The sequence below is a fragment of the Uranotaenia lowii genome, chromosome 1 (genome assembly GCF_029784155.1).
Source record: "Uranotaenia lowii strain MFRU-FL chromosome 1, ASM2978415v1, whole genome shotgun sequence".
In the NCBI taxonomy this organism is placed as follows: Eukaryota; Metazoa; Arthropoda; class Insecta; order Diptera; family Culicidae; genus Uranotaenia; species Uranotaenia lowii.
This window is the reverse complement of record NC_073691.1, coordinates 1,871,158-1,897,572: the sequence shown is the minus strand read 5'-3', so window position 1 is coordinate 1,897,572 and position 26,415 is coordinate 1,871,158. Positions and strand designations below refer to the sequence as shown.

Sequence of the window (26,415 nt, the reverse complement as noted above, 5' to 3'; positions counted from 1 at the left end):
TTTAGCGATATGGGAGCACCTTTTAATAAGAGGAAATTTTGCATTTGAATATTGTTTATGTGTATGTGGTTATGTACTCATCGGTTATGAATGGTTGAATATTTTTTGTAAATGGTTCATTTTAGTTAATTTTATCATTTTTTACAACTTTTGTCTTTTTTGTCATTTTTGTTACTTTTGTTATTTTTGTCATTTTTCTCACCTTTTCTTCATTTTGCTACATTTTTTTCATTTTTGTCAATTTTGTAATTTTGCAATTTTTGTCATTATAGTCACTTTTGCCATTTTTTTGTAATTAATGTCATTTTTGTTATTTTGTTAATTTTTTTCATTTTTAAATTTTTGTGGTTTTTGTAATTTTTTCCACTTATGTCATTTTTGTCACCTTTACCACTTATGTCATCTTTGTAATTTTTATTATTTTTTTGTATTTTTGTCTTTTTTATCTTTTTTTGGTAAATTGCTAAATTTTGTCACTTTTGTCAATTTTGTGATTTATGTAATTTTTGTTACTTTTGTCACTCCTGTCACTTCTGTCACTTTTGTCGTTTTTGTCATTTTTGTGATTTTTGTCAATTTTGTAATTTTTGTAACGTTTGTCAATGTTGTATTTTTTGTCATTTTTGTCATATTGTCATTATTGTATTTTTTTCACTTTTGTAATTCCTGCCACTATAACAAAAGTGGCAAAAGTGAAAAAATTACAATAATGACAATATGACAAAAATGACTAAAAAACACAACATTGACAAAATTTCAAAATGACAAAAATGACAATAACGACAAAAACGATAAAAGTGACAGAGGTGTCAGGGGTGACAAGAATTACATAAATCATTTTTGTTATTTAGATCATTTTTATAAATTCTGAAATTTTTGTAATTTTAGTCATTTCTATCATTTTTGTATTTTTTGTCATTTTCGTTATTTTTGTCGTTTATGTAATTCGTGTCATTTTTGTCAATTTGCGTTTTTTTTTGTCATTCAGCTTATGATGGACTTCATTGAATTAAGAGATAGTGTAGAAACACTCAAAACAATGCCATTTGTTAAACAAATAAGAAATCGTTTTTTCGCTTTTGATTGGGACTTCCCAAGATTCTCCCTATTCATACCATTTCTTGGGCTTTCCCGATAACTTCAGTGATAATAAAGACCACAATCTTTGATACCTGTTGTCATAAAATTTACCGCGCGCGCAATGAGGAATTCCTCAAAACAAAGTTCAATTTTCGCTTTAACGACAGCTGGTTCTAATGAAAACACGCGCAAAGCGACACTAAAATACACTGATATACAACGTTAATGTTTATCTGTTTATCATATTTGTATACACCGGGTAGTATTTAATGAAGCAATTGCAACGGTCGCCAAATTGAAAAAAAGTCAAACAAACAAAAGGAATACATGGTGAAACAGACGTGATAAGATAACCTAATGAAAGGAACCGCATCGGCCGACCCGGGGTTTTTTCCACCTATTGAGGAAGGAACGGAAGTCTCTAATTGTAGTAGGCGATGATAAAACGGGGCGGCAGCGGTGATTATCGCAGTTATTTGGTGAATCTCGCTAATCCAAGCAATCGCGCGTGGCGGCTATTGAATGTCAATTCGGATTCATGCTAGTAATTTATTGACAGGCGTCCTTGTTGATTGAGATGTATTGATTGTATTGTTTTTTTTCCATTCATGAATTGCGAACTTCCTGGATTTTGTAAGACAATTTCTGAGGTGTAAAGAGATAAGTGTATGTAAACTTATATTTTGATTTGAAAACAATTTCTGTTTATCTGCACTTTCTGATTTAAAGCCTTCGTCTTGAGATTTGAATTTAAACTTCCCGGTCATAACTTTACGGCTGTGAGGGCTGATTCGCATTGTAAGCGAGGGACGTGTTCGAGAAGATAGTAATTTGATCCGCATCTTAGGAAGTTTCCTCTTACCCATCCACACTTCACTTTACATATCCAAAGCCCAGAGCCAGAGTTGAAAGTTTAAATGATTTATTTATCCCTTGATGGACCTCCCATTTCACAGTCCTTCTCTTCACCATTGCCATTCTTGAAGCCATCGGTCGCGGGGTCGCGGGTTGCTGTGATTAAGATCCAGAAATCATAATCACGTTCGCGTCGTATTAATGTTTCATTACGCAAAGCCTACTGCTGCTAGGATTGCTACTCTTGATTGGCGCGAGCTGTCAGGTCGTTTTAACAGATGACAGCGCTTCACGGAAAGAAATCGGTCTATGGTGACGAGTAAATTGTCAGGAATGACTGGTATGCGCTTTATCAGTTGTCCAAAATCAAAAGGTTACTACGACTTGGTGATGCTAATTATTCTGACAATTTATTTTAATTTAGATGGATAGATCCAGTATAGAAAGTTTTTTTTTCTAAAATTTTGCTCTTGCATTTGAACACAATTGATCCCGTTGAGGCTCTCGAGTTGAAACAGCTGCAACTGATCCTAAACGCGACGGTATGTTTACAATTTTTCATTCATCGGCCCTAAGCCATCCGTTGACGTCGATCATTGATAGGGAACAAAGATATCCATTTGCAAAAATAGATCTAAATGTAATTGTGTGTCTTTTTACTTCTGATACACAAAACTCAAATATATAGATTACCATTGAAGCCACAATATGATACAATGGCCTAGGAGAGACTTATAACAGCAAAATACGCCGGCTTATCTGATTAGTTGGAAAAAATCAGAGCGTGAAGCAAAGCACGCGACAAAACTGCACGGGATAAATATAAACAGCAACAAAAACAAACGCTTCGCTGTCAGTATCAAATCTCTTCATTCAGAACCAGCAGGCTTGTTGCATTCATCGGGGTATAGGAATGTAGTTTATCTTGTATAAATATACTATGCATGTTGTGATACGGCTCAGCTGCTTGCACTACAGCACAGCCGCACTAATTAAGTCAACATGTGAGCGAGCAAGTCCCATCCGGTTAGATTCGCTCTTGCGAACTGTGCAAATCCAAAAGAAAAAAAATATTGAAGATAAACCAACGCCTGTGCGAGGGCGTTGACTTATGTTACATATGCGTTTTAGTGGAGATGGTTTGTTTGTTTATTATCTTTTGCTGAAAAACAAAAACGATTTGTCATGAGATGATCGTCATCTTTGAGAGAACCATCAACGAAACGCGCCGAACGAATCACATGTTAATCACATTAGTAGACTGACGGCTACTTAAATTCAGTGTTTGATTAATGATCAAAGTAAACTTACTTTGACAACGTCCTCGTAGGCGACCGCGTAGAGCAAGCCATGTGGAACTGCGTAGAGCTAACCAATAGGTAGTCAAACCGCAGTAAGCTGTTTGCTACCATGGAAACGCACGCAAGTGTCAATGCAAATTAGAGTCCCCAAACGGGTTGCTGTTATTCTGCTTTTCAACATCAAATATTTGTGTATAAAAAAATAAAAACCAACACACAATTCGATCTAATTTCAGCTCTTGCGGTCTGCGTTCAACTGGAATTGAGAGCAAATAAATCTTGCCTTAAGGGCGGACGACGGGCAAGGAGCAGATTCTTGAAATCGAATTGGCATATGTGTTGTCGCCGTTCGTTAGTTTGCTATAGAGAAACGACATCGATACAGGTGGGAAAAAATGTAAACAACTCTGTTTTTTGACGCTAGGAGGTTATACCTAGGATTTATTCTGATGACCGTCTCGCGGTTAGCTGCTGAGATTTTATGCGGTTGAGTTTAAGGGTTTCTTTTGAACTCTAAGGATTCAAAGCTATGTAGAGGGTTATGTAGAAATCAGATAACTTATAAAAAACGTTCAAATTACATTCCGAATCAAATTAACACCACATACGACCTACCCTACGTTCATGTATTATGCATTATGTCATATTTATCTATCTTTGTATTTCTTCTAATCCTATCTTTTATACAAAAAAGCAATTTATGGTCGTTTGTTTGTCTTCAATAGCTCATAATAAGTAGAAATCTATAGTGAAAATCTATAGCATTCCGATTAGAAGATCATCTCTTTGGCAGTGTATCGGCCATACCAACAATCTACTGTTTTCACAATATTTTCGTTAAAATCAAGTAGATCGATGTTGAGAAAAAAAACACACACACAACAAAGCCGGGGAAAGTTGTCGTCAATATCCATTATTCACTGTTTTTACGATATTGTCGTAAAAATGTATCTACATGATGTTCTTCTTTTTCTATTTAATGAGCGATCACTTGATCTGTGAACGGGACTTTTGATTTAGTAGGCATACATATGTATGTAGAGGTCGGAAAAATCAATCGATTCATTTCAGTCTTTTTCGTCTTTATTGTCTATGTTGTCTATGTTCTCTTTGTTGCCTTTGTTGTCTTTTTGGTTTTTTTGGTCTTTTTTGTCTTTTTTGTCTTTTCTGTCTTTTCTGTCTTTTCTGTCTTTTCTGTCTTTTCTGTCTTTTCTGTCTTTTCTGTCTTTTCTGTCTTTTCTGTCTTTTCTGTCTTTTCTGTCTTTTCTGTCTTTTCTGTCTTTTCTGTCTTTTCTGTCTTTTCTGTCTTTTCTGTCTTTTCTGTCTTTTCTGTTTTTTCTGTCTTTTTCTTCTTTTTCGTCTTTTACGTCTTTTTCGTCTTCTTTTTCTTCTTCGTCTTTTCGTCTTTTCGTCTCTTCCGTTTTTTTCGTCTTTTTCGCCTTTTGCCTCTTTTTCGCCTTTTTCGTCTTTTTCGCCTTTTTCGTCTTTTTCGTCTTTTTCGTCTTTTTCGTCTTTTTCGTCTTTTTCGTCTTTTTCGTCCTTTTCGTCCTTTTCGTCTTTTTCGTCTTTTTCGTCTTTTTCGTCTTTTTCGTCTTTTTCGTCTTTTTCGTCTTTTTCGTCTTTTTCGTCTTTTTCGTATTTTTCGTCTTTTTCGTCTTTTTCGTCTTTTTCGTCTTTTTCGTCTTTTTCGTCTTTTTCGTCTTTTTCGTCTTTTTCGTCTTTTTCGTCTTTTTCGTCTTTTTCGTCTTTTTCGTCTTTTTCGTCTTTTTCTTCTTCGTCTTTTTGGTCTTTTTGGTCTTTTTGGTCTTTTTGGTCTTTTTGGTCTTTTTGGTCTTTTTGGTCTTTTTGTTCTTTATGGTCTTTTTGGTCTTTCTGGCCTTTTTGGTCTTTCTGGCCTTTTTGGCCTTTTTGGTCTTTTGGCCTTTTTGGTCTTTTTGATCTTTTTGGTCTTTTTGGTCTTTTGGTCTTTTTGTTTGGTCTTTTTGTTTGGTCTTTTTGTTTGGTCTTTTTGTTTGGTCTTTTTGTTTGGTCTTTTTGTTTGGTCTTTTTGTTTGGTCTTTTTGTTTGGTCTTTTTGTTTGGTCTATTTGTTTGGTCTATTTGTTTGGTCTTTTTGTTTGGTCTTTTTGTTTGGTCTTTTTGTTTGGTCTTTTTGTTTGGTCTTTTTGTTTGGTCTTTTTTTTTGGTTTTTTTGTTTGGTCTTTTTGTTTGGTCTTTTTGTTTGGTCTTTTTGTTTGGTCTTTTTGTTTGGTCGTTTTGTTTGGTCTTTTTGTTTGGTCTTTTTGTTTGGTCTTTTTGTTTGGTCTTTTTGTTTGGTCTATTTGTTTGGTCTATTTGTTTGGTCTATTTGTTTAGTCTTTTTGTTTGGTCTTTTTGTTTGGTCTTTTTGTTTGGTCTTTTTGTTTGGTCTATTTGTTTGGTCTATTTGTTTGGTCTATTTGTTTGGTCTTTTTGTTTGGTCTTTTTGTTTGGTCTTTTTGTTTGGTCTTTTTGTTTGGTCTTTTTGTTTGGTCTTTTTGTTTGGTCTTTTTGTTTGGTCTTTTTGTTTGGTCTTTTTGTTTGGTCTTTTTGTTTGGTCTTTTTGTTTGGTCTTTTTGTTTGGTCTTTTTGTTTGGTCTTTTTGTTTGGTCTTTTTGTTTGGTCTTTTTGTTTGGTCTTTTTGTTTGGTCTTTTTGTTTGGTCTTTTTGTTTGGTCTTTTTGTTTGGTCTTTTTGTTTGGTCTTTTTGTTTGGTCTTTTTGTTTGGTCTTTTTGTTTGGTCTTTTTGTTTGGTCTTTTCGTTTGGTCTTTTTGTTTGGTCTTTTTGTTTGGTCTTTTTGTTTGGTCTTTTTGTTTGGTCTTTTTGTTTGGTCTTTTTGTTTGGTCTTTTTGTTTGGTCTTTTTGTTTGGTCTTTTTGTTTGGTCTTTTTGTTTGGTCTTTTTGTTTGGTCTTTTTGTTTGGTCTTTTTGTTTGGTCTTTTTGTTTGGTTTTTTTGTTTGGTCTTTTTGTTTGGTCTTTTTGTTTGGTCTTTTTGTTTGGTCTTTTAGTTTGGTCTTTTAGTTTGGTCTTTTAGTTTGGTCTTTTTGTTTGGTCTTTTTGTTTGGTCTTTTTGTTTGGTCTTTTTGTTTGGTCTTTTTGTTTGGTCTTTTTGTTTGGTCTTTTTGTTTGGTCTTTTTGTTTGGTCTTTTTTGTCTTTTTCGTCTTTTTCGTCTTTTTCGTCTTTTTTGTCTGTTTTGTCTGTTTTGTCTGTTTTGTCTGTTTTGTCTTTTTTGTCTTTTTTGTCTTTTTTGTCTTTTTTGTCTTTTTTGTCTTTTTTGTCTTTTTTGTCTTTTTTGTCTTTTTTGTCTTTTTTGTCTTTTTTGTCTTTTTTGTCTTTTTTGTCTTTTTTGTCTTTTTTGTCTTTTTTGTCTTTTTTGTCTTTTTTGTCTTTTTTGTCTTTTTTGTCTTTTTTGTCTTTTTTGTCTTTTTTGTCTTTTTTGTCTTTTTTGTCTTTTTTGTCTTTTTTGTCTTTTTGTCTTTTTTGTCTTTTTTGTCTTTTTTGTCTTTTTTGTCTTTTTTGTCTTTTTTGTCTTTTTTGTCTTTTTTGTCTTTTTTGTCTTTTTTGTCTTTTTTGTCTTTTTTGTCTTTTTTGTCTTTTTTGTCTTTTTTGTCTTTTTTGTCTTTTTTGTCTTTTTTGTCTTTTTTGTCTTTTTTGTCTTTTTTGTCTTTTTTGTCTTTTTTGTCTTTTTTGTCTTTTTTGTCTTTTTTGTCTTTTTTGTCTTTTTTGTCTTTTTTGTCTTTTTTGTCTTTTTTGTCTTTTTTGTCTTTTTTGTCTTTTTTGTCTTTTTTGTCTTTTTTGTCTTTTTTGTCTTTTTTGTCTTTTTTGTCTTTTTTGTCTTTTTTGTCTTTTTTGTCTTTTTTGTCTTTTTTGTCTTTTTTGTCTTTTTTGTCTTTTTTGTCTTTTTTGTCTTTTTTGTCTTTTTTGTCTTTTTTGTCTTTTTTGTCTTTTTTGTCTTTTTTGTCTTTTTTGTCTTTTTTGTCTTTTTTGTCTTTTTTGTCTTTTTTGTCTTTTTTGTCTTTTTTGTCTTTTTTGTCTTTTTTGTCTTTTTTGTCTTTTTTGTCTTTTTTGTCTTTTTTGTCTTTTTTGTCTTTTTTGTCTTTTTTGTCTTTTTTGTCTTTTTTGTCTTTTTTGTCTTTTTTGTCTTTTTTGTCTTTTTTGTCTTTTTTGTCTTTTTTGTCTTTTTTGTCTTTTTTGTCTTTTTTGTCTTTTTTGTCTTTTTTGTCTTTTTTGTCTTTTTTGTCTTTTTTGTCTTTTTTGTCTTTTTTGTCTTTTTTGTCTTTTTTGTCTTTTTTGTCTTTTTTGTCTTTTTTGTCTTTTTTGTCTTTTTTGTCTTTTTTGTCTTTTTTGTCTTTTTTGTCTTTTTTGTCTTTTTTGTCTTTTTTGTCTTTTTTGTCTTTTTTAAGCTTTTTAAGCTTGACCTTGACCGACGAGCATTCACGTGCGTATCCTGGTTTAAAAATTATGTAAGTTTTTCTTGTCTTTTCGATTACAAAGATTCTAAACATAGAAGATTTTCTATTGACTGAGGAAGAATTTTAGTGTGTCGTATTAATATGACATTAGAAATGAAACAACACCTGTGCGGATGTTGTTTTCCCCTCAAAAATCGACGAGCTGTTTGCTGTCCATTCTATATTTAGTAGCCGAAGTATCTAAATCCATTCCATTAACGTAAATCGTCGTCTCGAGTTGCTTTTGTTTTCCCTAAGAACCACAAAACTTCACCACAGAATCCCCAATTGAATGACGAGAGAGAGAGAGCCATAAAACATTTTTTTTCAACGGAGTGGGTGTAACGAGGTACCGCTGAGATTGGTCGAAACACAAGCTGACATCATTGACGTTCTGATTCTTTCGAAAGTTTCTGAGTCGAATACCCGGATCAAATGTTGAAACACCAATCACTATCCTAAGTGGTATTCTAATAGGAAAGCTTAAGTTAATCGTTTAATGGAACACCTTTTCAACATCCGATCATTCCTTCAAGCAGTTGACTTATGATAAGTGTAGTCGATACATTCCGATCAAAATTTAGAAAATGTAATCAAAATTCCTCATTCATCGTACAGCTTAAGTCGTCAGCTCGATAAACTAATTCACACATCAATTAAAACTGTGCACACGTCTTCGTTGCAGGCAAGTATCTCAATCGCGCAAAGTGCTGTTAAATGCTTCGCGCTTCGACGCCTCGACTTGAAGAGGAAACAATCCGTTGAGGTCAACTGTTTGAGATTCTTTTCTCACCTATGATGAGGCCCCCTCCCGCCGTTAATCGTCTATGCAGCATTCCACAACGCTGCGATCTGTGTCTGATGAGATGCCGCGTACTCTCATTCGATGGACTCAGCTGAACAGAGTTTGTGTAGTGTATCGGTTATTCAATTAGTTGATAATTTATTCGTAAGAATGTGCACCGTGTGCGACTTTCTTCCGATCTCGTAGTATGGTGGGAATTCTCGCGAGCGCGATACTTGTTTTATGGATGGTTGGCGCAAAACAAAATTCCAAACTGCCGCGCCGCCCGCTTGTAGCAATTTGACTTGCAATAGCTAAGGGTATCAAATCAGTGGAGTAAGTAACGCAGGTTCAAGCGTCGTCGTCGAACTAATTACGCGTGCACTACATACTCCATGCATTAGAAAGCGAGTTTGCAGAAATGGCCCGAACACAACATAGTAGGCCTATCTATATTGTCGATTCACACAGCGCGCGAACATCCTCCTGGTCTGTCAAAACAGGATTAGTTTATTTCACTTTGAAATGGGACCAGTATGCCATGGCTTCGTTTTAGTCTCATCTTCATTCATTCGTCGTGCTGCCGGCGCCGCCTGCCGAGATCATCATTGCATTGGCTTGACCGGCTGTCAATCACTTACTTGTGTGATCGGCCTACTGTGACTTTCGGTGCTCGTTTTAAATATAATCTCTACCCAGAGCATAAATTTTTTAAACATCATAGTTGAAGTGGTTGCTGATTTTCCTTCACTATCAAGTTTCAGATCTCATTTGACTACTAGTCATGCTTCAAGGGACTGGAAAAGCTTGACGATCGTCATGGATTTCCGTTCGCGTGACGCATGTTATTTTTCAAATGACGGTCGTCAAGCAAGATGACGGCGTCGGTTGAAAGCATTTAGGTATGATTCGAAAAATTTCGAGTATATGGATTGCTTGTTGGGCTAGTTGCCAGTGTCGAGGACAAATGAAATTCAGATTTAAATAATACTACTAACATTTTGAAAGGCTAAATAAAAAGCAAAAATAAAAGAAGGATCGTACAGCCGCAAGGTCGATTTGTCCTTTTTAGTCCCTACGGAGTTCTCCTCAGTCGAGATAGTTGATGTTTCATTCGATTTTATTCCAGGCCTTGACTACCCTGGACTGATCTCCAAAAACGGAAACTTAGTTGAAAACATTGTATGTCTATCTAAACCGAAACCCGGTAACGGGTTTCAGTTTCATAAATGGCATGACTAATGATGAACGTGTCGTTTTCGGCGTCGTCTTAGATTTTTTTAATCTAAACAATATCCTGTCACAATAAAAAAGACGGTGATGAACTGAAGGCGACTATGATAATTCCGACGCTTCATTTGACTAGAGGTTGAGGCGAGATTGTTTGCTTGGTTACTCATTTGAAGGCGTCTGTTATGAATGCGACTGCTTTAATTTTTTCACAGTGACAGTTTTATGACTGATGACGGTGAAGTTTTTACGCTCTGTCTTTACCTATTCGAGCAATTCATGGAAGATTCAATTGCGTTTTAATAAGTGATAAATATTATATTAAGACATTTTTGCTAAAATACAAACATTTATATCACGCCAAAACGGTCGTGATGGATTGGTTACTGAAAAAGTGTCGACGCGTTTCAATTAAACCTCTGATCGACCCAAGGAAAAGAAATAGAAGGGATGAGGAAGGGCGGACAACCAATAGTAGGTATTTTAACTGCTGACCCAAAGAGAACAATTTCTTCTAACGACACGCACAGTGGAACGGATCATGGCAACTGACGGATTAAAATATTTTATAAACATTTTCATTGTAACCTTGTCATAGTTCTTGTCCTAGTCTTTGTCCTAACCTCAGTCCTAGTCTGTAATTTTTGTTACTTCTGTAATTTTTTGTTATTTTTGTCACTTTTGAAATTATTTTTATTTTTTTCTCATCTTTTGTCATTTATGTCATTCTGGTTCATTTTTGTCCTTTTGGTATTTTTTTTAAATTTTCTGTCATTTTTGTGATTTTTTGTCATTTTTGAGACTTACGTCATTTTTGTACATTTGGATTTTTTTGTAATTTTCTGTCATTTTTGTATTTTTTGTAATTTTTGTCATTTTTGTAATTTTTGTCATTGGAGTGGTCGTTTAGCCTAATAGCTAACATGTTTATAAGTCAGAGGTCCAGGGATCCAATCCCACCACCCTAAATCTAGGTTAAGGAAATTTTGTAAGTCTTCGGACAAAATGAACAAAAATATAACGAAATGAAACAATGTAATAAAGAAAATGGATATTGTGGAATCTACGGAGTACAAAAGACCACAAAATCACAGAGACGAACCAGCCAAAAACTAAACCAGCCAAAAACTAAACAAATTCCTCTTATGTTTTTTTCAATTAGTTATTTTTGAAATTTTTGTAATTATTTTTTTTTATTTATTTTGAAATTTTCGTCATTTTTGCTTTTTTTTTCATTCTGTCACTTTTGTCTTTTTTGAATTTTCGTTATTTTTGGCAATTTTGACATTTTGTCATTTTTGTAATTTTTGTAATTTTTTTATATTTTCTTCATTTTTTGTCATTCAAGTCATTTTTGTTATTTTTGCCATTTCTTCAATTTTTTTGTTATTTTAGTAATTTTTTCTAATTTTTTTTTGTTTTTTTTCTGTAAAATTTATCATTTTTTTTTGTTATGTTTTCTCATTTTGTCATATTTGTCATTTCTGTTATTTTTGTCATTTTTGTTATTTCTTCTAATTTTTTTGTAATTTTTTCCTTTATGACATGACGGTCATTTTTTGTGATTTTTATCATTTTTTGTCATTTTTGTTATTTTTGTAATTTTTAGTTGTTTTTTGAATTTTTGTGATTTTGTCTTTTTATATAAATTTTGTCATTTTTGTTATTTTTATTCTCATTTTTTTTTGTGGTATTTTATTTTTTCTCATTTTTTTTGTAATTTTTGAAAAAAATTTCTCATTTTTGTTATTTTTTCTCCTTTTTTTTGTTATTGTTTTCCTCGGTGTAACTTTTGTCATTTTGTCATTTGTGTAATTTTTGTTATTTTTAGTAATTTTTCTATTTTCTCTAATTTTATCATTTTTGTAAATTTTGTCATTTTTTTTATCTTTTTCTGTTTTTTTGTCTTTTTTTGTTATTTTTTGTCTTTTTTTTGTTATTTTTTGTCATTATTGTCATTATGGTCATTTTGATCATTTTTGTGATAAATTTGTTATGTTTGTCATTACTGACATTTTTTTCATTTTTGTTATTTTTCTGATTTGTGTCGCATATGATTTTTCTTGTCATTTTTATGATTTTGGTGGTTTTCTTTTTTTAATAACTGTATTAGTTTTTAGGTCATGTTTTTTATTTTCCATTTTTTGTTATTGGAGTAATTGAAGTTATTTTTGTTCAATTTTGTTCAATTATGTCATTATGCCATTATTTCATTTTTATCATTTTAATTATTTTTGTTATTGAGGTCGTTTCAGTTATTGTTGTCATTCTTGTCGTTTGCTCAATTTTTGCCTGAAAACGGCTATATTTGAGGAAGGCAATTCTCGAGCAGATTTTTTTTTCAAATTTATAGCAAATCTCAGTAATGTATGCATTTTTACGTCATTTGGCAACTGCAATTTTTTTTTCTTATTTTGTGTACCCTCACTTCTTTGGGTGATATTCGAAGATAAAGAAAACAAACTTGGAGCGCCTTAATTAAAACCCTATTGAGTTTAAATTCTACACAGACTTTTGTGATGAGAAAAATAATAAATCAATTTTTCTGTTTCTATCTTTGTGTTATAATTTATCTTTTATGATAAGGAAAGTTCTGGGAACTTTGAAACATTTTGGCTCTTTCATTCTTGATGTTTTTCCTAAATGTTCATCTGCAAAGATTTTTTTTTTTTTTTTTTTGTATGGGTTTATGAACTACCTGGCTGACCCGGAAAGGAAAAACAGATCGGGGGACAGAAGAGGAAAATTTACATGAGAGTAGAATAGCTTTTTTTTTTTTTTTTTTTTTGTAGCGGCCCACCACACTCCCCCACACCAAAAAGCTCATTAGAGCCCCCTGGTAATGGACGCTACTGTTCTCAGCATGTCTGGCAGCAACAAAAATTGATAAAAAACGCGGGCAAAATTTTACTCATGCTGAGAACTGAAATGTTTAAATTTAGTGCGAGGAAATGTAATGATAATACTAAATTAAATACTACATGGATCTCAATGGAAAACAGATTTCCTTTAAAGAGATCCACTATTTGATATTAATACTACTAAGCAAACATTTAATCAAATAAGACATTATAATTTAAATAATTAATAAAAAAAAAGAACACACAAAGAAACTAAATTGCTACAAAAATTAATTATAAAAGAAGAAAACTGGTCACTGATCGATCGGTTTTTAACGACTCAATTTTTCTTTTAATAGCTGTATTACTTTGATTTTGAACGTAGAACGGTTGTTGATGGTTTTTATTTCATTAGGCAAGGCATTGTACTTAGTTGGACCAATAAATGATATTCTTTTTTGACCTAAGGATGTCACGGATCGGCTTCGTTGTAAAAAATCTGACTGGCGAGTGTTATGAGTACGCAATCCCGTTGTAAAATGGATGTTTTGATTACTGAAACTTGTGTGTAAATTGTCGTAGACATATATTACAGTTTGTAAATCGCAAAGATCTTTTAATGGAAGAATGTTATGGGCTCTTAAGGTGTAGAGCTGTTGGGTAGGAAAGAGCAACGGTAGTCTATAAATATTTTTTAAGCATCTATTCTGGAGAGTTTGAAGTTTTTGTAAATTTGACAAGGAAGCTCTTCCCCATATCATAATAAGATAGTTAATATGAGAGTGAATAAACGCAAAGTAAAATTTCAATAAAACATGTTGAGGCACAAAATTTCTCAATTTCCATAGGATACCACAAAGAGGAGAAACTTTTTTCTCTAGATATTCTGTGTGACGACTCCAACAAAGAGTTTCATCTAGGTAGATTCCTAAATATTTAAAGCATTTTACCCTCTCAATAACATTTCCATTTATCGTTGGGTCAATATTCGGAGGTAATCTTTTATGTGAAGAATGAAATAACATGTATTTGGTTTTCGTATAGTTGAGTGAGAGCAAGTTGGTATTAAAATATTTAGATAACAATTTCAAGTCATTTTCAATTTGTTGAATGATAATATCAGTAGATGCTGCTGAGTAGAAAATTGCTGTATCATCAGCGAATAGGCGTGCTGTGCCTTTTAATGGTAAGTTACAGAGATCATTAACATACAACAAAAAAAGTAACGGACCTATATTGCTACCTTGTGGTACACCTATATCAATATTTCTTACCACGCTTTTGGTATTTTCAATCACTACAAATTGCTTCCGCCCCTCTAAGTAACTGCGAAGGATATTATTAGCTGTTCCTCTTATTCCATATTTGTCTAGTTTGGATAGTAATATTTCGTGATTCAATGTATCGAAAGCTTTTTTAAGGTCCAAAAACAATGCTCCCACAATATTTTTGGAATCCATTTTAGAAATAATGGAGTCGACTAGTTCTGAGATGGCAATTAGTGTGCTCGAGCCGGATCTGAAACCATATTGCAGCTTATAAAGTATGTCATGCTGGTTCAGGAAATTTACAATTCTGGTCACAAGAAGTTTTTCAAACACTTTACTAAAAACACTTAAGGTAGATATTGGACGGTAGTTGTTTATATCATGGGAATCGCCAGCCTTAAAAACAGGAATAACTGTTGCGATTTTGAGGCATTCAGGATAAATTCCAGTCTCTAAAATGTAATTAAAATATTCCTTAAGTATGATAGAGAATTTGTCATGGTAATTTTTTAAGACACTTACTGGGAAATTATCAGGTCCACAGCCCTTCTTATTTTTAAGGGATAGAATGACTACCCTTACCTCATTCACAGTAGCTGGATGTAGAAATATTGTATTTTGTACATGTTCAATACGGGATAAATGGTCAGAGCCAGGGTCAATTGGAATTTCCTCAGCTAACCTTTTGCCAATTGTGGAAAAGTGCCTGTTTAATTTTTCACAAACTTCTAAATTGTTGGTAGTGCTGCCTTCTTCATCAGACAGGTTGATTGATGTGGTTGGTTTGTTTTTACCCATGAGGGTGTTTATATTTCTCCAAAGCTTCGAATGTGGTGTGTTGTTCAGTAAACGTTCATAATATAACTTTTTGCATTCCTGTTTTTTTAAATACAATTTTTTATTTATATGACTCAACATTTGTTTTAGTTGGACATCATCGGGGTGCCTTTTAGAACGTTTTAAATAGTTGTTTTTAATTTTTATGAGTGTCCAAAGATCTAGTGACATCCATGGACAGTAGTTGCCTTTCAATTTTACATTTTTTTTATTGTCCTAGTAGACATTGATCGAAAATGGCTGTAAGATGTTGTGATATCTTGCAAACCAACATTCACGTTATCTGGTAGTTGAACATTATTCAAATAATTCAAAAATAAATTGTTCAGTTTACAATGATCAGTAATTTCTTTCGTTAAAGTTGCCATTTGTTTATTACTTGATAATTTAAAGGATGTAATAACCTGTAAATGGTCGCTCACATCAATAAAAATAGTGTCATTTTTCAGTCGGCCTAGATCAATCTGCTTAGAAATGACGTGGTCTAAAATATTATTAGTTTTTGGTCTAGTGGGGAAGGAGTTTGTGCAAACATAACCAAAGGATTCCAAAATCGACTTATATTTCGTAACTGTATTTAAATTGGTTAAATTTATGGGGACATTAAAATCACAATAAGACAAGAATGGTTATCGGCAACAGACGCTAACAAGGATTCAATTTGATCGCAAAATGAGTTAAATGGAAATGCGGGTGGTCTATAGATGCCATGAACACTAAAAACTTGACCACTCAAAGATATTTGAATGCTTATCCTATGGAAACCTTCAATGACCTTATTTTCAGTAATTTTGAACTTTAAATTTGTTTTAATATACATAGCTAGACCTCCATAGGACTGGTCACGGCAAGAAAAGATCGAGGTGTATCCTGGAATGTTATAAATATTACAATTATGCTTCGCAACCCAAGTTTCACAAATAACAATTACATCAATACAGACATTTAAATGTTCAATAGTCTGCAACACACAGTCAAACTTATTTAAACTATTCATACTACATATATTCCATTGCAAAACTCTTAAATTTCCTAAATTGTTATCACAAGTTCTTAAATTAAAATCATCGACATTGTCATGGTATACATTAATTAGATTATCCATTAAATTATTTATATAAAAGGTAATCACAAGACCTTTTACAAATAAAATTTATTTTAATTCTGAATCATTATTCCTTTTGCGTTTAGGAGATGGGGTTTCCTTGGGAATTGATGAAACGCTTTTTCCTTGAGTGATGTGCTTGCTCATAAAATGGTTCATTTCAAGTTTTGTTTTAATAACATCTGGTTTAGAAGTATCTGTTTGTTTTACAAGGATAGCACCGCCTCTACCAGGCCAGACGTATTTTACTCCTAGTAAGTCCTGATATTCACGTAACTCGTTCAGAATTTCCATTGATAAAGGTGTAAGCTCGTCCCTAATTGTGATATTGAATGGTTTTCCGTTTAACACAAATGTCGGGTCAACTAAAGAGGAAGCGAGTTTCCCAAAGCTTCGTTTTTTATTGAATATCTCTTCTTTAACAAAAGTGTCTTTAAGAAATACTTTAATTGGTGGTAACTTTTCGTTGGGTTTATTCGAAGAAAGTAGTCTTACTGCATTTTCTATGTATTCAAGTTTTAAATCGTAACTAAAAGTCCCACATATTTTACGAACAAGTTCTAGAGTATTCTCGCCACTTTGAAACGGTACTCCAAAAATCATTAAATTTTTAGAAATAGCCTCTCTATTGAATCTATCAAGGTTCGTTTCTAGCTTTTGTACTTGATTTGAAAGTTTGGAATGTTTGGATTTGAGACCAGATACTTCTTCTTCAAGAGCATCATTCCGGGATTTTAAATCTTTGAAATCCGTCTGAATTTCTTCAAATTTCGAAGATAAAAATTCCTGTGACGCCTCTATCGCAGAAGTAACTGATCTCATATCCGTTTTTACCGAAGTCAACTCTTTAGAAACAACGTTATAAACTGTTTCCTCAATTTTCATGTTGATATTTTCTATAATTGTCTCATGATCTTTACGTAGAGTTATAATTTTAGAATAAATAGATGCACAATTTGGGTCACAAAAATATTGCTGTGCTTTCATTTTGCGTGCAGCACTGCCAATTAGATTTTTACAACGTAGATGGACACTTTTAAAACAATACGCACAAGTAATAACTTTCTCAAGGTTGTTTTCCACGTTTTTACATTCAGTACACATTACTTCATTATCACATTCCATGTTCAGATCAAAATAAGATACAACTAAAAAGATTAAAAAAGAATCAAACTTGTTAAAAATACTCACAATAAAAATTAAACAAAAGGGGACTAAATGAGATATGAGGTAAATGTAAATTATGATGAGTACGGAGATGAAACTATGAGCTAAGACTGTGATGATATTAATAAGCTTAGAGAAGGATAGCGGCAACAGAGCCCGAGGGTTCTGAAGCACCAGTTTAGGGAAGCGTTAAGATAGTGCTCGACGGACTGGGACAATTGGGCCCTACATGAGCTTCGAGTTAACCCAACCTCCAATTCAACCGAGCAGTAACAGTATGGTAGCAAAAGTTATCATATGCTAACGTCTCGATATCATTGTCAGAAGGGTTCACTATCTTACCGTAGTTGAGTTATCCCTACCTGTCACCTAAACTTACTCGATTCAAAAACTTTGAATTTATGAGCGTTTTTAATCGAGATTAATATAGATTGACTAATAAAACATATTTCCCGTATTCAGAACAAAACATCTAGATAAGAAGCTATCTCTCAATGCTGCAATTATTAAATTTCGCTTAACACAAAAATTAATTGTACCAAATTTTTTGGAAAATTAAAAAATAAAATAGAGATACAATTATGAATTGCATGATCAATATCTTTTGTACTATCATTGACTTATCAAAACAACAGGATATAAACCATAATGCAAATGGTGATTCTGTTCTTCTAAAACCTCATTGCTAATTTTGAACCACTTTTCAAAACAACCTTCCTTGATCTTTGGTTTGGTTAAAATAAATGTCAATTTTTGAAACCCCGATATTATTTTCCTGGACGAGAAGGTTCTTGTTTATCAAAATCATACCTTCGATCTTCTACATCCTTATTTGAATTTCAAACCTAATCGAGCTATAGATGGAACTACAAAAAAAGTAATAAAACAAGAAAGAACTAGATTCAGATGGATTGGGTAATTAAAGATGTTTCCCAATGTGTGATTCCTTAGGAATTCCAAATAAATACGCGGCTGCTCTGTAATTATATTAACAACTTGGATACCATAAAACAGAATTTTTAATTGTCTACCCCCCAACCAACTTTTGTATTAATTTTACGTTATACAAACAAAAAAATAAATAGCATGATTGAATTAATAATCGGACCATACTGCTAATGACAATGCTATTCTTCTAAAATTTCGAACGCTTAACAACTTCTTAGAGCAAGTTTCCTCAATCTGTTTGTAAATTACACTCCTGTTTATAAATCTCCAATATTATTATCCTGGACTATCATCTATCTTTTACTTCATTATTTCAATTTCACACCTAACCAAAAAACTGACAAATCTATCAAAAAGTATTGAAACGAAAAGGAAATATTCTTGACAGGAAACTGTCTTAACAGCATCTTGATCCAATTAGCCTCTAGTTCTTGTAAAATGCTTGATTTAAGAATAAGCCTTCGAAATTCATAAACCGCAAATGCACACTTACTAGAGCATTGGGGAGAAGAATACTGTTACTTTACCTTGCCTAGTAGCACATTGAACATTGAATACCTAACCATGTGTTAACCAATTGTTAACATCTTCATCCACTAATTCTTGTACAATTAAATTGCCTTTCTAATTTTGGCAGTTATCATTCATTTACAATACTGTCTATTCTAATCTAACTTGCGCATGGTGGAAAAGTGGAAATATCAACATTTAAACTGCTAATTGTGATATTTCCACTGCGCAATGCTGTTGTTGTCCAACGGAAGGGAGGGCAAGTGTTTCAACTCCCATTCACCTTATCAACATGGATCATCAAAGAAAAAGTATACGATATTGAAGCACCTTTTAATTTACTTTCTATGATCTCATATCGAATAAGGCTACGTGCAACCGCCCTTTCAGGTTTATGTTAGTATAGAGTCTGTTTCCAAACCGTCAACTTCCATAAACACAGTAATGCACGCCGTCGCCGTGACCCATTACAGCCTAGGGTACGGCTAAATGTTCATCTGCAAAGATTGAATAAATAACTAAATCATTGCTGCCCCACCGTGTTCGGCGTCCCGGTGAGCTTCATAGTTACGTGTATCACTTGACCGCAGTGTGTCTTATTTGACTAACAGAGTAGTGACTATTTATGAATTCTCCGCACGAACGTGCCTTCCCATCATCATCATACACAAAACATAACTGGGTGGGTACATTCATACGCTCCATTCATTCGTAAACAAAAACGTAAACATATTAACACCAAACCAAACACATGATACATATGAGTGAAGGAAGACTTAGTCGCTTGGAGAAAATTTCTCGAAAAGGTTTCCAAGCACCCAAACACCCAAACGCAATTTATGCTTTCGGTTGCCGCTTCCCGAGAAATGGGGTCAATTTTCTCCCTTTTTCGGTTAAGTGTTTCCTGTGCCTTTAGTTATGTTGTGGGTTGTGTGGCGGCAAGGTCCATTTTTCCGGCGAAATTTTCAACCTTGATTTAATTCCATTAATGGGGAGGAACCAATCAAGGTCCTGCAGGATTTCCATCGTCTCTGCTCCACCAACTAACAAACGCAAAACACTCGCAACGCAACACGCCAATACCCCACACGCGTGCTAGAGTCCAACCAACCAATTCCCAGCGGTTACTTTGATTGAATTACTCTTGGTTACTGCGCGTTGTTGTTCGTGTTGTTTCTGCTAGGAGGACTATTGCGTCAGTTATTGCTTCTTATGGTTCAAGGTTGCCTTGCCGCAGTAGGCTCTCTTTCTCGGTGATGGTGGCGAGTTTCGGTCCTAGCAAGCTGGCAATGAGTTGTTGGTTGGGACTTTCTGCCGTCTCATACGGATCGGATCAGGGCCTGCTGTGCTCGCCTTTGCCGGTGTTACTTATGCTGATGGTTGCTTGATTAGACGGACCTCGGTTAGTCGCATTCGCATATAATATATAATACATATCTACTCCTAAGAGAGGTCGAGTGAGGTCAGGTCAAAACTCAAATCGTCATTTCAAGCAGTCGCCGCAGAGAGGCTGCCATTTTTGTCACGTTCTGATTTCCATACGGTTTGTGTGAAAGATCAGTATCTCGGCTTCGTATGACAACTCAATCAATAACCAACCCCTGAGGCCCCCCACAAAAAAGAGCTCCATGGGTGAACTCGATTCGGTATTTTAAATTTTATTATCATAGACTGAAATGAAAATTGAACTTCGACTGGAGGACGCGGGTAACGTTCGTTCATACGTATAGACAAAAGTTCCGGGGATATTCCGCGCATCGGAAAGTTGTTGCATTCGATTTGAACAAAGCTCGGCACTCGGCTGACAACTTTATAACCTCGCAAATTAAACATTCACAACACGTTATCACTCAGTTGGCTTTGATGGTGGTTGCTAAGGCGTGGTAGCAGTTTTTCAATGAAGTGATTAAATGAATCTGCTGCATTCATCAAAGCAGGCGAGACTGGACGAATAATCGCTGATGGCGTGCCGACCTTGTTCGGACCCAGAACTGTCAGTAGCTGCTAGACCAAATGTAGATACAAAATTATAACATAGAAGCAGCAGTGATTGGCTGAACGGCCATTAAGTGGAACCAAAATTTCTTGCTTTTCTATATACAGAAAGAGTGTCATTAGGATCAATGAACATGGGCAAAGTGACAGGTGACAGAGCGCTTGATTGTTTTACTAGTTAGTGTCGTTTAGGCGAGCTGGTGTTTTATTGCCTTTTCACTTGGCACCTAAAGGATTTTCTTTCTTAGCAGTAATTAATTTTGATTATTGAAGAAAAAATACCGAAATAGAAATTGAACAAAGCTGAAACACAAGCTTAGGAAAAGTTGAAAACTGGTTGACATGGAAGTGAAATTCAACTCACCCCGAATTTAGAGTAATTTAAAAAGGAGCTTGAACTTATTATACAATCAAACTGAAACTGAATTATTTTTTTTTTAATTTAGTGCGTGAAATTTAGTAGCGTTGCTTTTTCTTCCACTGATTTTTTGTCATCCGTTTTATTTTAAATAAAAAAAAATATTTTCGTGATTTTGGTTTTTTAGCCATTTTTGTCATATTTTTAATTTTTTTTCACTTTTGTTCTATTTTTTTCAGTTTTGGAATTTTGTCAGTATTTTTCTTTTTTTAATAGTTATTCTGACCAAACTCAGCAGCTATATGTTGCAATTCATATTGCGAAAATAACGGTAGGACTACTACGATTTACACGATTTGAATTTTTTTTATCAACCAACCCAAACTATCGACCTACTTTGTTGATGACCTGTCAACACAGCAACCAACAACAAATTAGTTTATTTTGTTAGCGTGAATATTCTAATCTGTTATCGATTATCATCCAAATTGACCCGATCGGCCGCTAGCTAAGTAGGGCTAAAAGGAGGAAGAATTGATTGAAAATTTTCATTGTAGATATTTTTGGTTGCCAACAGGCAGAACCTGTAATTTATGAAGAAATTCTTGGGTAACGGAATGAATTAAGAGCTTAACATTTTACGAGGGACAGCTGTTTTCCCGTGGCGGCGATCAACACATGATTTGCAATCATCTTTGACGCCATACGCGTCGTTGTCGAATCGATTGATGGCAGCCAGATAGTCATTAGAAGCACATGCAAATGAAGGGATCTGTGCGAAGTATGGTAAACTGCTTGAGTGAATTTCAAATCTCTCTCTCTTTTCAATATTCAATGGTTTATTCAGAACATTTTCTCATAATAAATAAACTAGCTTAAATCATTGTAGTACGAAAACTTCGAAAAAAAGCATATTGCATTCAGCCCCTCCAATAATTTATTCGAGTAATTCAATCGCAGCAAACCATGTAATTAAAATTGATAAACTCTTCCATCTGACCCGTTGAAACAACCGGAGCAGGCGTTGAAAAGTTCCTCCCAGTAACACTAACTACTAGGGATCACTAGCAGCAGCAAACAGAAGCTAGCTACCTACTAATCATGAATGAGGCACCCAAGTTGAGCAGATAATTAATCAGTACGTATTTATCAAGTAAAGCTGTATGATGTGCAGTTTTTTTTGCTGACGGTGGATTTTTTTCTGTGTGAGAACCGTACCAATTGGAAACAAACAATATTTACATGTTACAATTTGCACAGCCAACTGATTGACTTAGGGGAATGTCGTCGTCGTCGCATTCATGGATGCCGTCAATCACTTGTTTGGTTTCCATGGAGACGCGTAGCCGATTGATTTTTCTTTTCGAGAGGATTCAATTTCTACGAAAATAGAGTGGAGTATTGTTTTCATAAATGTTCGTCAAGAGTCATCCATCCGACATTCCCAAAACGAGGAGACCGAGGAAATAAATTCAGAAATCCATACATATACGCTTCAATTTGGCAAATAACGAAACAGAAAAAAACCAAACCCATATAATGGAGGAGAATGATTTGACAGCAGCACAGATCGTATGTGCGAATTGGGGCTTCTTGAGATTGATGATGACGGATAGCTTTTGGGATAATATTGTGCGAGTTATTTTTACTCGACGAGTCTCGTTTCACGAATATGTTTCAAAATATAAAAAAATAGACCAGTGTTGCCATCTTTCTGCCAGATTTTCTTAAAGACCTTAACTACTGTATCATTCAGTCAGAAGTTCGTCAAAGTTGTCAATCGCCGTGACAGGGGCGGAAAGTCAGTGCCATATCTATCCAAACATGCGGGCAAGCAAAATGCAATGGTCACTTTTGGCTTGACTCGGGTTCGAATCTCACGAGCGATTCGCCCTTCTGACTGACATTCAATGGTCACTTTGACTCGAGCCAAGACCGGAATACGAAACCAGAAAAAAAGCCCCGCATACTTCAATATATGTATTCAATTTCAGTTCAGTCAGTCAGTCAGTCAAGTGGTCGATCAATGGCTACTTGGATGCATTAAATTTTCGTCGATGCATTTCGTGCGCGTGAAGTAAAATAGGACATCCTTCGAATTTGGCAGCCATTATTCGCACCAGAACGTGCGTGCATGTTGTTACATTTTCTCCATGTGCCGATGACCCCATAAATTCATCAGCTACTTGGCTTAAATCGATGGAAGATGGATCAGCAGTCAGCACAGTGGAATTTATTCCGAATGCATTCTCCAAATTTTCAACCGATTAATCGCCGGAACCAATCTGAATTGAGCGGCGCGGCGGATATAAATTACACACTTCTGATTCTGAGTATGAATTTTAAGCCGCGCACATTCTGATTCAATTTAAATGCCACCACTAGAAGCAGCTCAGCAGCTCGAATTGAATCGAACGGGGATGCGTGACTGGTTGGCGAATTTGTTTTGCACTAATCTTCACTCGACGTCAGATCGCGGTTATAGAAACAGGGTGGCCAGCGAACCGGGAAAACCGGGAAAACCGGGAAAAAACCGGGAATTGAAAATGGGACCGGGTAAACCGGGAATAAACCGGGAATTTCAAATCAAAACCGGGAAAATTCTTTATGGATCATTTTTCCCCTATATAAACAATTGAATTCTAAAATTAATTCATATTTTTTTTTCTCAAAAGCGAAATAAAATTGGGATCTAAATTCCATGGGAATAATGTGGGCAAAAGTCGATAACTTCTTGGAAAATCGAAATTTTTCAGCTCAGCACATACCTTTTTGTGCTCTGAAGTGGTCGAGTTCCAAAATATATTGAGATTTTCTATTGTGAATTTACTAATTTTTGACATTTACAATTTTACAAATTTTTTATAAGCATTAAAAGCGCGAAGAATTTATTTTGTATATGTTCAAAAAAATTGTTTTTCATAAATAAATTCCATTTTTAACCTTTTAGACCCGGGAATTCATTAAATTCTGCGGGGAAAAATGCGAAAAAACAGAAAAATTCAAAATAAGTTGCCACCATGTTACATGGTTCATTCATAAAATGTCCAAAAGGTAGAACGAGATGCTTGCGTGATTCTAACTAACATTTTGCGCTTTTACTGGTAATGGCATTCTTTATTGATTGAAAATTTGAAAAATACAAATTGTTTAAAAATAAGAATCACATTAAGATATTATCATATTAAAAAGGCTGATTTGAAAGCAAATTCAAGCCATAGAATAATTTTTAAAATTTGTGTTAGAACTTCAAATTCAAAATTTGAATAAATGAAGACATTCAAATTTTCTTGTTGGATTCCAAATTCAGACTCAGAGTTTAGATTAACATGCCAAGTTCAAAGTCAAGCTCTTAGAACTCAGGCTCAGGCTCACACAGTATTCAAGACGAGAATCAAATCAAAATTTAAAATTAATAGGAGGAATAGAATTAAGTGGATTCTGTTCTCAAAATTACAGAGAAAAAATATTAAATTAGAAAATCAATCAGTATTAATCAGTTAAAATTCGAATCATGAAACCAAACTTATCTTAGGTTTGACTTATAGATTCGTAATTCACTCGAAATTCATTGTCGATGATTATATTTCAAATTTCATAATTCAGAAACAAGAGCTCAATACTCAAATTCTGTGTGCGATAAAGTTTATTCAAATTGGAACATCATGGTTTTAATTGGATCGAAAAAGTGTTGACAAAATTACCAAAAAAATCAGAGTTTTGCAGCAGATGTATATTGAGATATGAAGAATTGATTGGTATATGTACTTAACTCAAAGTTTGTGATTTTGGCACCTCACCCTCTGATTCTAAGGGCCTCAATTACTTTTTCCATCCTTTGTTTAAACAATTTTCTGTAGAAATCCCAACAAACATCTTCGTTAACAGGATATTTTTACGTTTGATATGAAAAAAGGGCTTATTTTGGTTAAAAAAAACCCTGCTTATCACATTCATGTATTTCAAAACTGGGAATATCATAAAATCTCGATCGAAAAACCGGGAAAAAACCGGGAATTTGAAAATGGAAACTTTCTGGCCACCCTGTAGAAACAAATCGACTACGTTCGCTATCGGCAATATGGGTGAGTTTATTGCATTTTTACGGCCCTATTCAATGGTCTGGAACTTGTGTATGAGCTCATTAAAAAGTTGCCGCCGGATAATGCGATTCTTATAGGATACACAACAGTCGTAAGTAAGCATTTCAAAAACATTAAATATTGTATTCATTTGCTTACTTTAGGGGAAAAACAAGTGGGAAGCGGGAGAACCTTGAAGATGACGGGTAGCGGTCGAGTCGAAACGTCAACAAGTGTTGGTTGCAATCAAGCGGCAATATCACGAATAAAATATGCGTTTCCCTCAAGCTGAGACTGGCTTCGCGATGCTATCATCGTAGAAATAAAAGTCAAAACAAACAGCCAAGTCCAGCATTTTTCGCACATCTTCAACAGGGTAACTATTTATTATTTGCCAAGCTCGTTAGTTATTTGTGTGTTCACATTCTTGCAAATGTGACCTTTTGTACTTGTTTTTTATTTGAAGAATCATGCTTCGGCATCATTAAACAAATTTAACTAAAACTTGAAAATGAGATTTTTTTATTACAAATAAACACCTTTTCTCCAAGGCTTAGAAATTGACACCATCTAAATAAATTTGACATAATTGGCGGAATGTTAAAATATTTCATCAAAAAATAATGATCGCAACTCTATCGGTTACTACTTCTACTATACAACTCAACCCAGTCGGATCGTGCTGAGATCGAAAATAAGCAATCAGCATGAATATTAATTATTGTTTATTATTACTTGTCTTGTATGGCGATAGTCTACAATTGATTTCTGAATCTGATTCTCAAATCTGAATTCTAAAATCTCAAATCTGAACCTGAAATCTGAATCTGAAATCCATATATGAGATCTGAATCTTAAATCTGAATTCTGAAATCTCAATCTGAAATCTTTTTTTTTTTTTTAATTTTCAAAGAGAACCCCACAGACCCCCATTAGATACAAGATCAACTTTTTTAAATGAATTATTTTCAAAGACACTCTTTCAGAAAATGAATCAAATTAGTAAACGCACACCACCCTGGGAGCATCCGGTCCTGGGAAGGATGTGAAATCTAGGCTAGTCAGTCAGTCATTTTCACTTCCGTCCGCTTTTCCGTAGGTACCGGCAATTGGCATTTTAATGAGTTGCCTTAGTAATAACAGAGAAATGGAGAGCCGAGCAAGCGAAAAAAAAATGCTCTCAATGCCTACTATTCTGAATGTTCTGAAGCTTTCACTAGATTCATCATTTCTGGTTAACCTTTTTTTTTGAAGAACAAAAACCCTTTGGAATTTAATTTTGTTTTGGAGGTCGACCCGTACATGTTGTGACGAAACTTTGTCAACGAATTTTCACCGGGGTATATTTTTAGAAGACCGACAATTTGACAGGATACAAACCAGCCAGGAGACCAACCCTTGAGCGTTGTTTACCATTTAGTAGTCCCATCTAATCTCCTCCATAAACCGGGACCGGGAGCAGTTGGATGTGCGTATAAAAAAAACGAGTTGAAAATTGTACCCCAACAAGATGAAACCCCAGAACTGAAACTAATCAAAGTAGTCTTGTCGTGGCGTAGTGGAATTGACAGAACTGTGAACGGAGA

At 34.2% G+C, this 26,415-nt stretch overlaps 2 protein-coding genes across 3 annotated transcripts in view; both read right to left on the bottom strand.

Annotated features, from left to right (window-relative positions):
* LOC129743241 (Ca(2+)/calmodulin-responsive adenylate cyclase) overlaps positions 1 to 26,415 on the bottom strand; it is a 76,091-nt gene that overhangs the window by 29,039 nt on the left and 20,637 nt on the right. The gene's annotated exons all lie outside the window — the stretch shown is intronic.
* The window catches only part of LOC129740666 (cylicin-2-like), a 27,876-nt gene continuing 1,523 nt past the window's right edge, over positions 63 to 26,415 (bottom strand). The window contains exon 2 of the mRNA XM_055732411.1: positions 63 to 5,578. Within this exon, the coding sequence (XP_055588386.1) occupies positions 4,304 to 5,578 (1,275 nt within the window). The 3' untranslated portion in view covers positions 63 to 4,303. The remainder of the gene's footprint in view (positions 5,579 to 26,415) is intronic.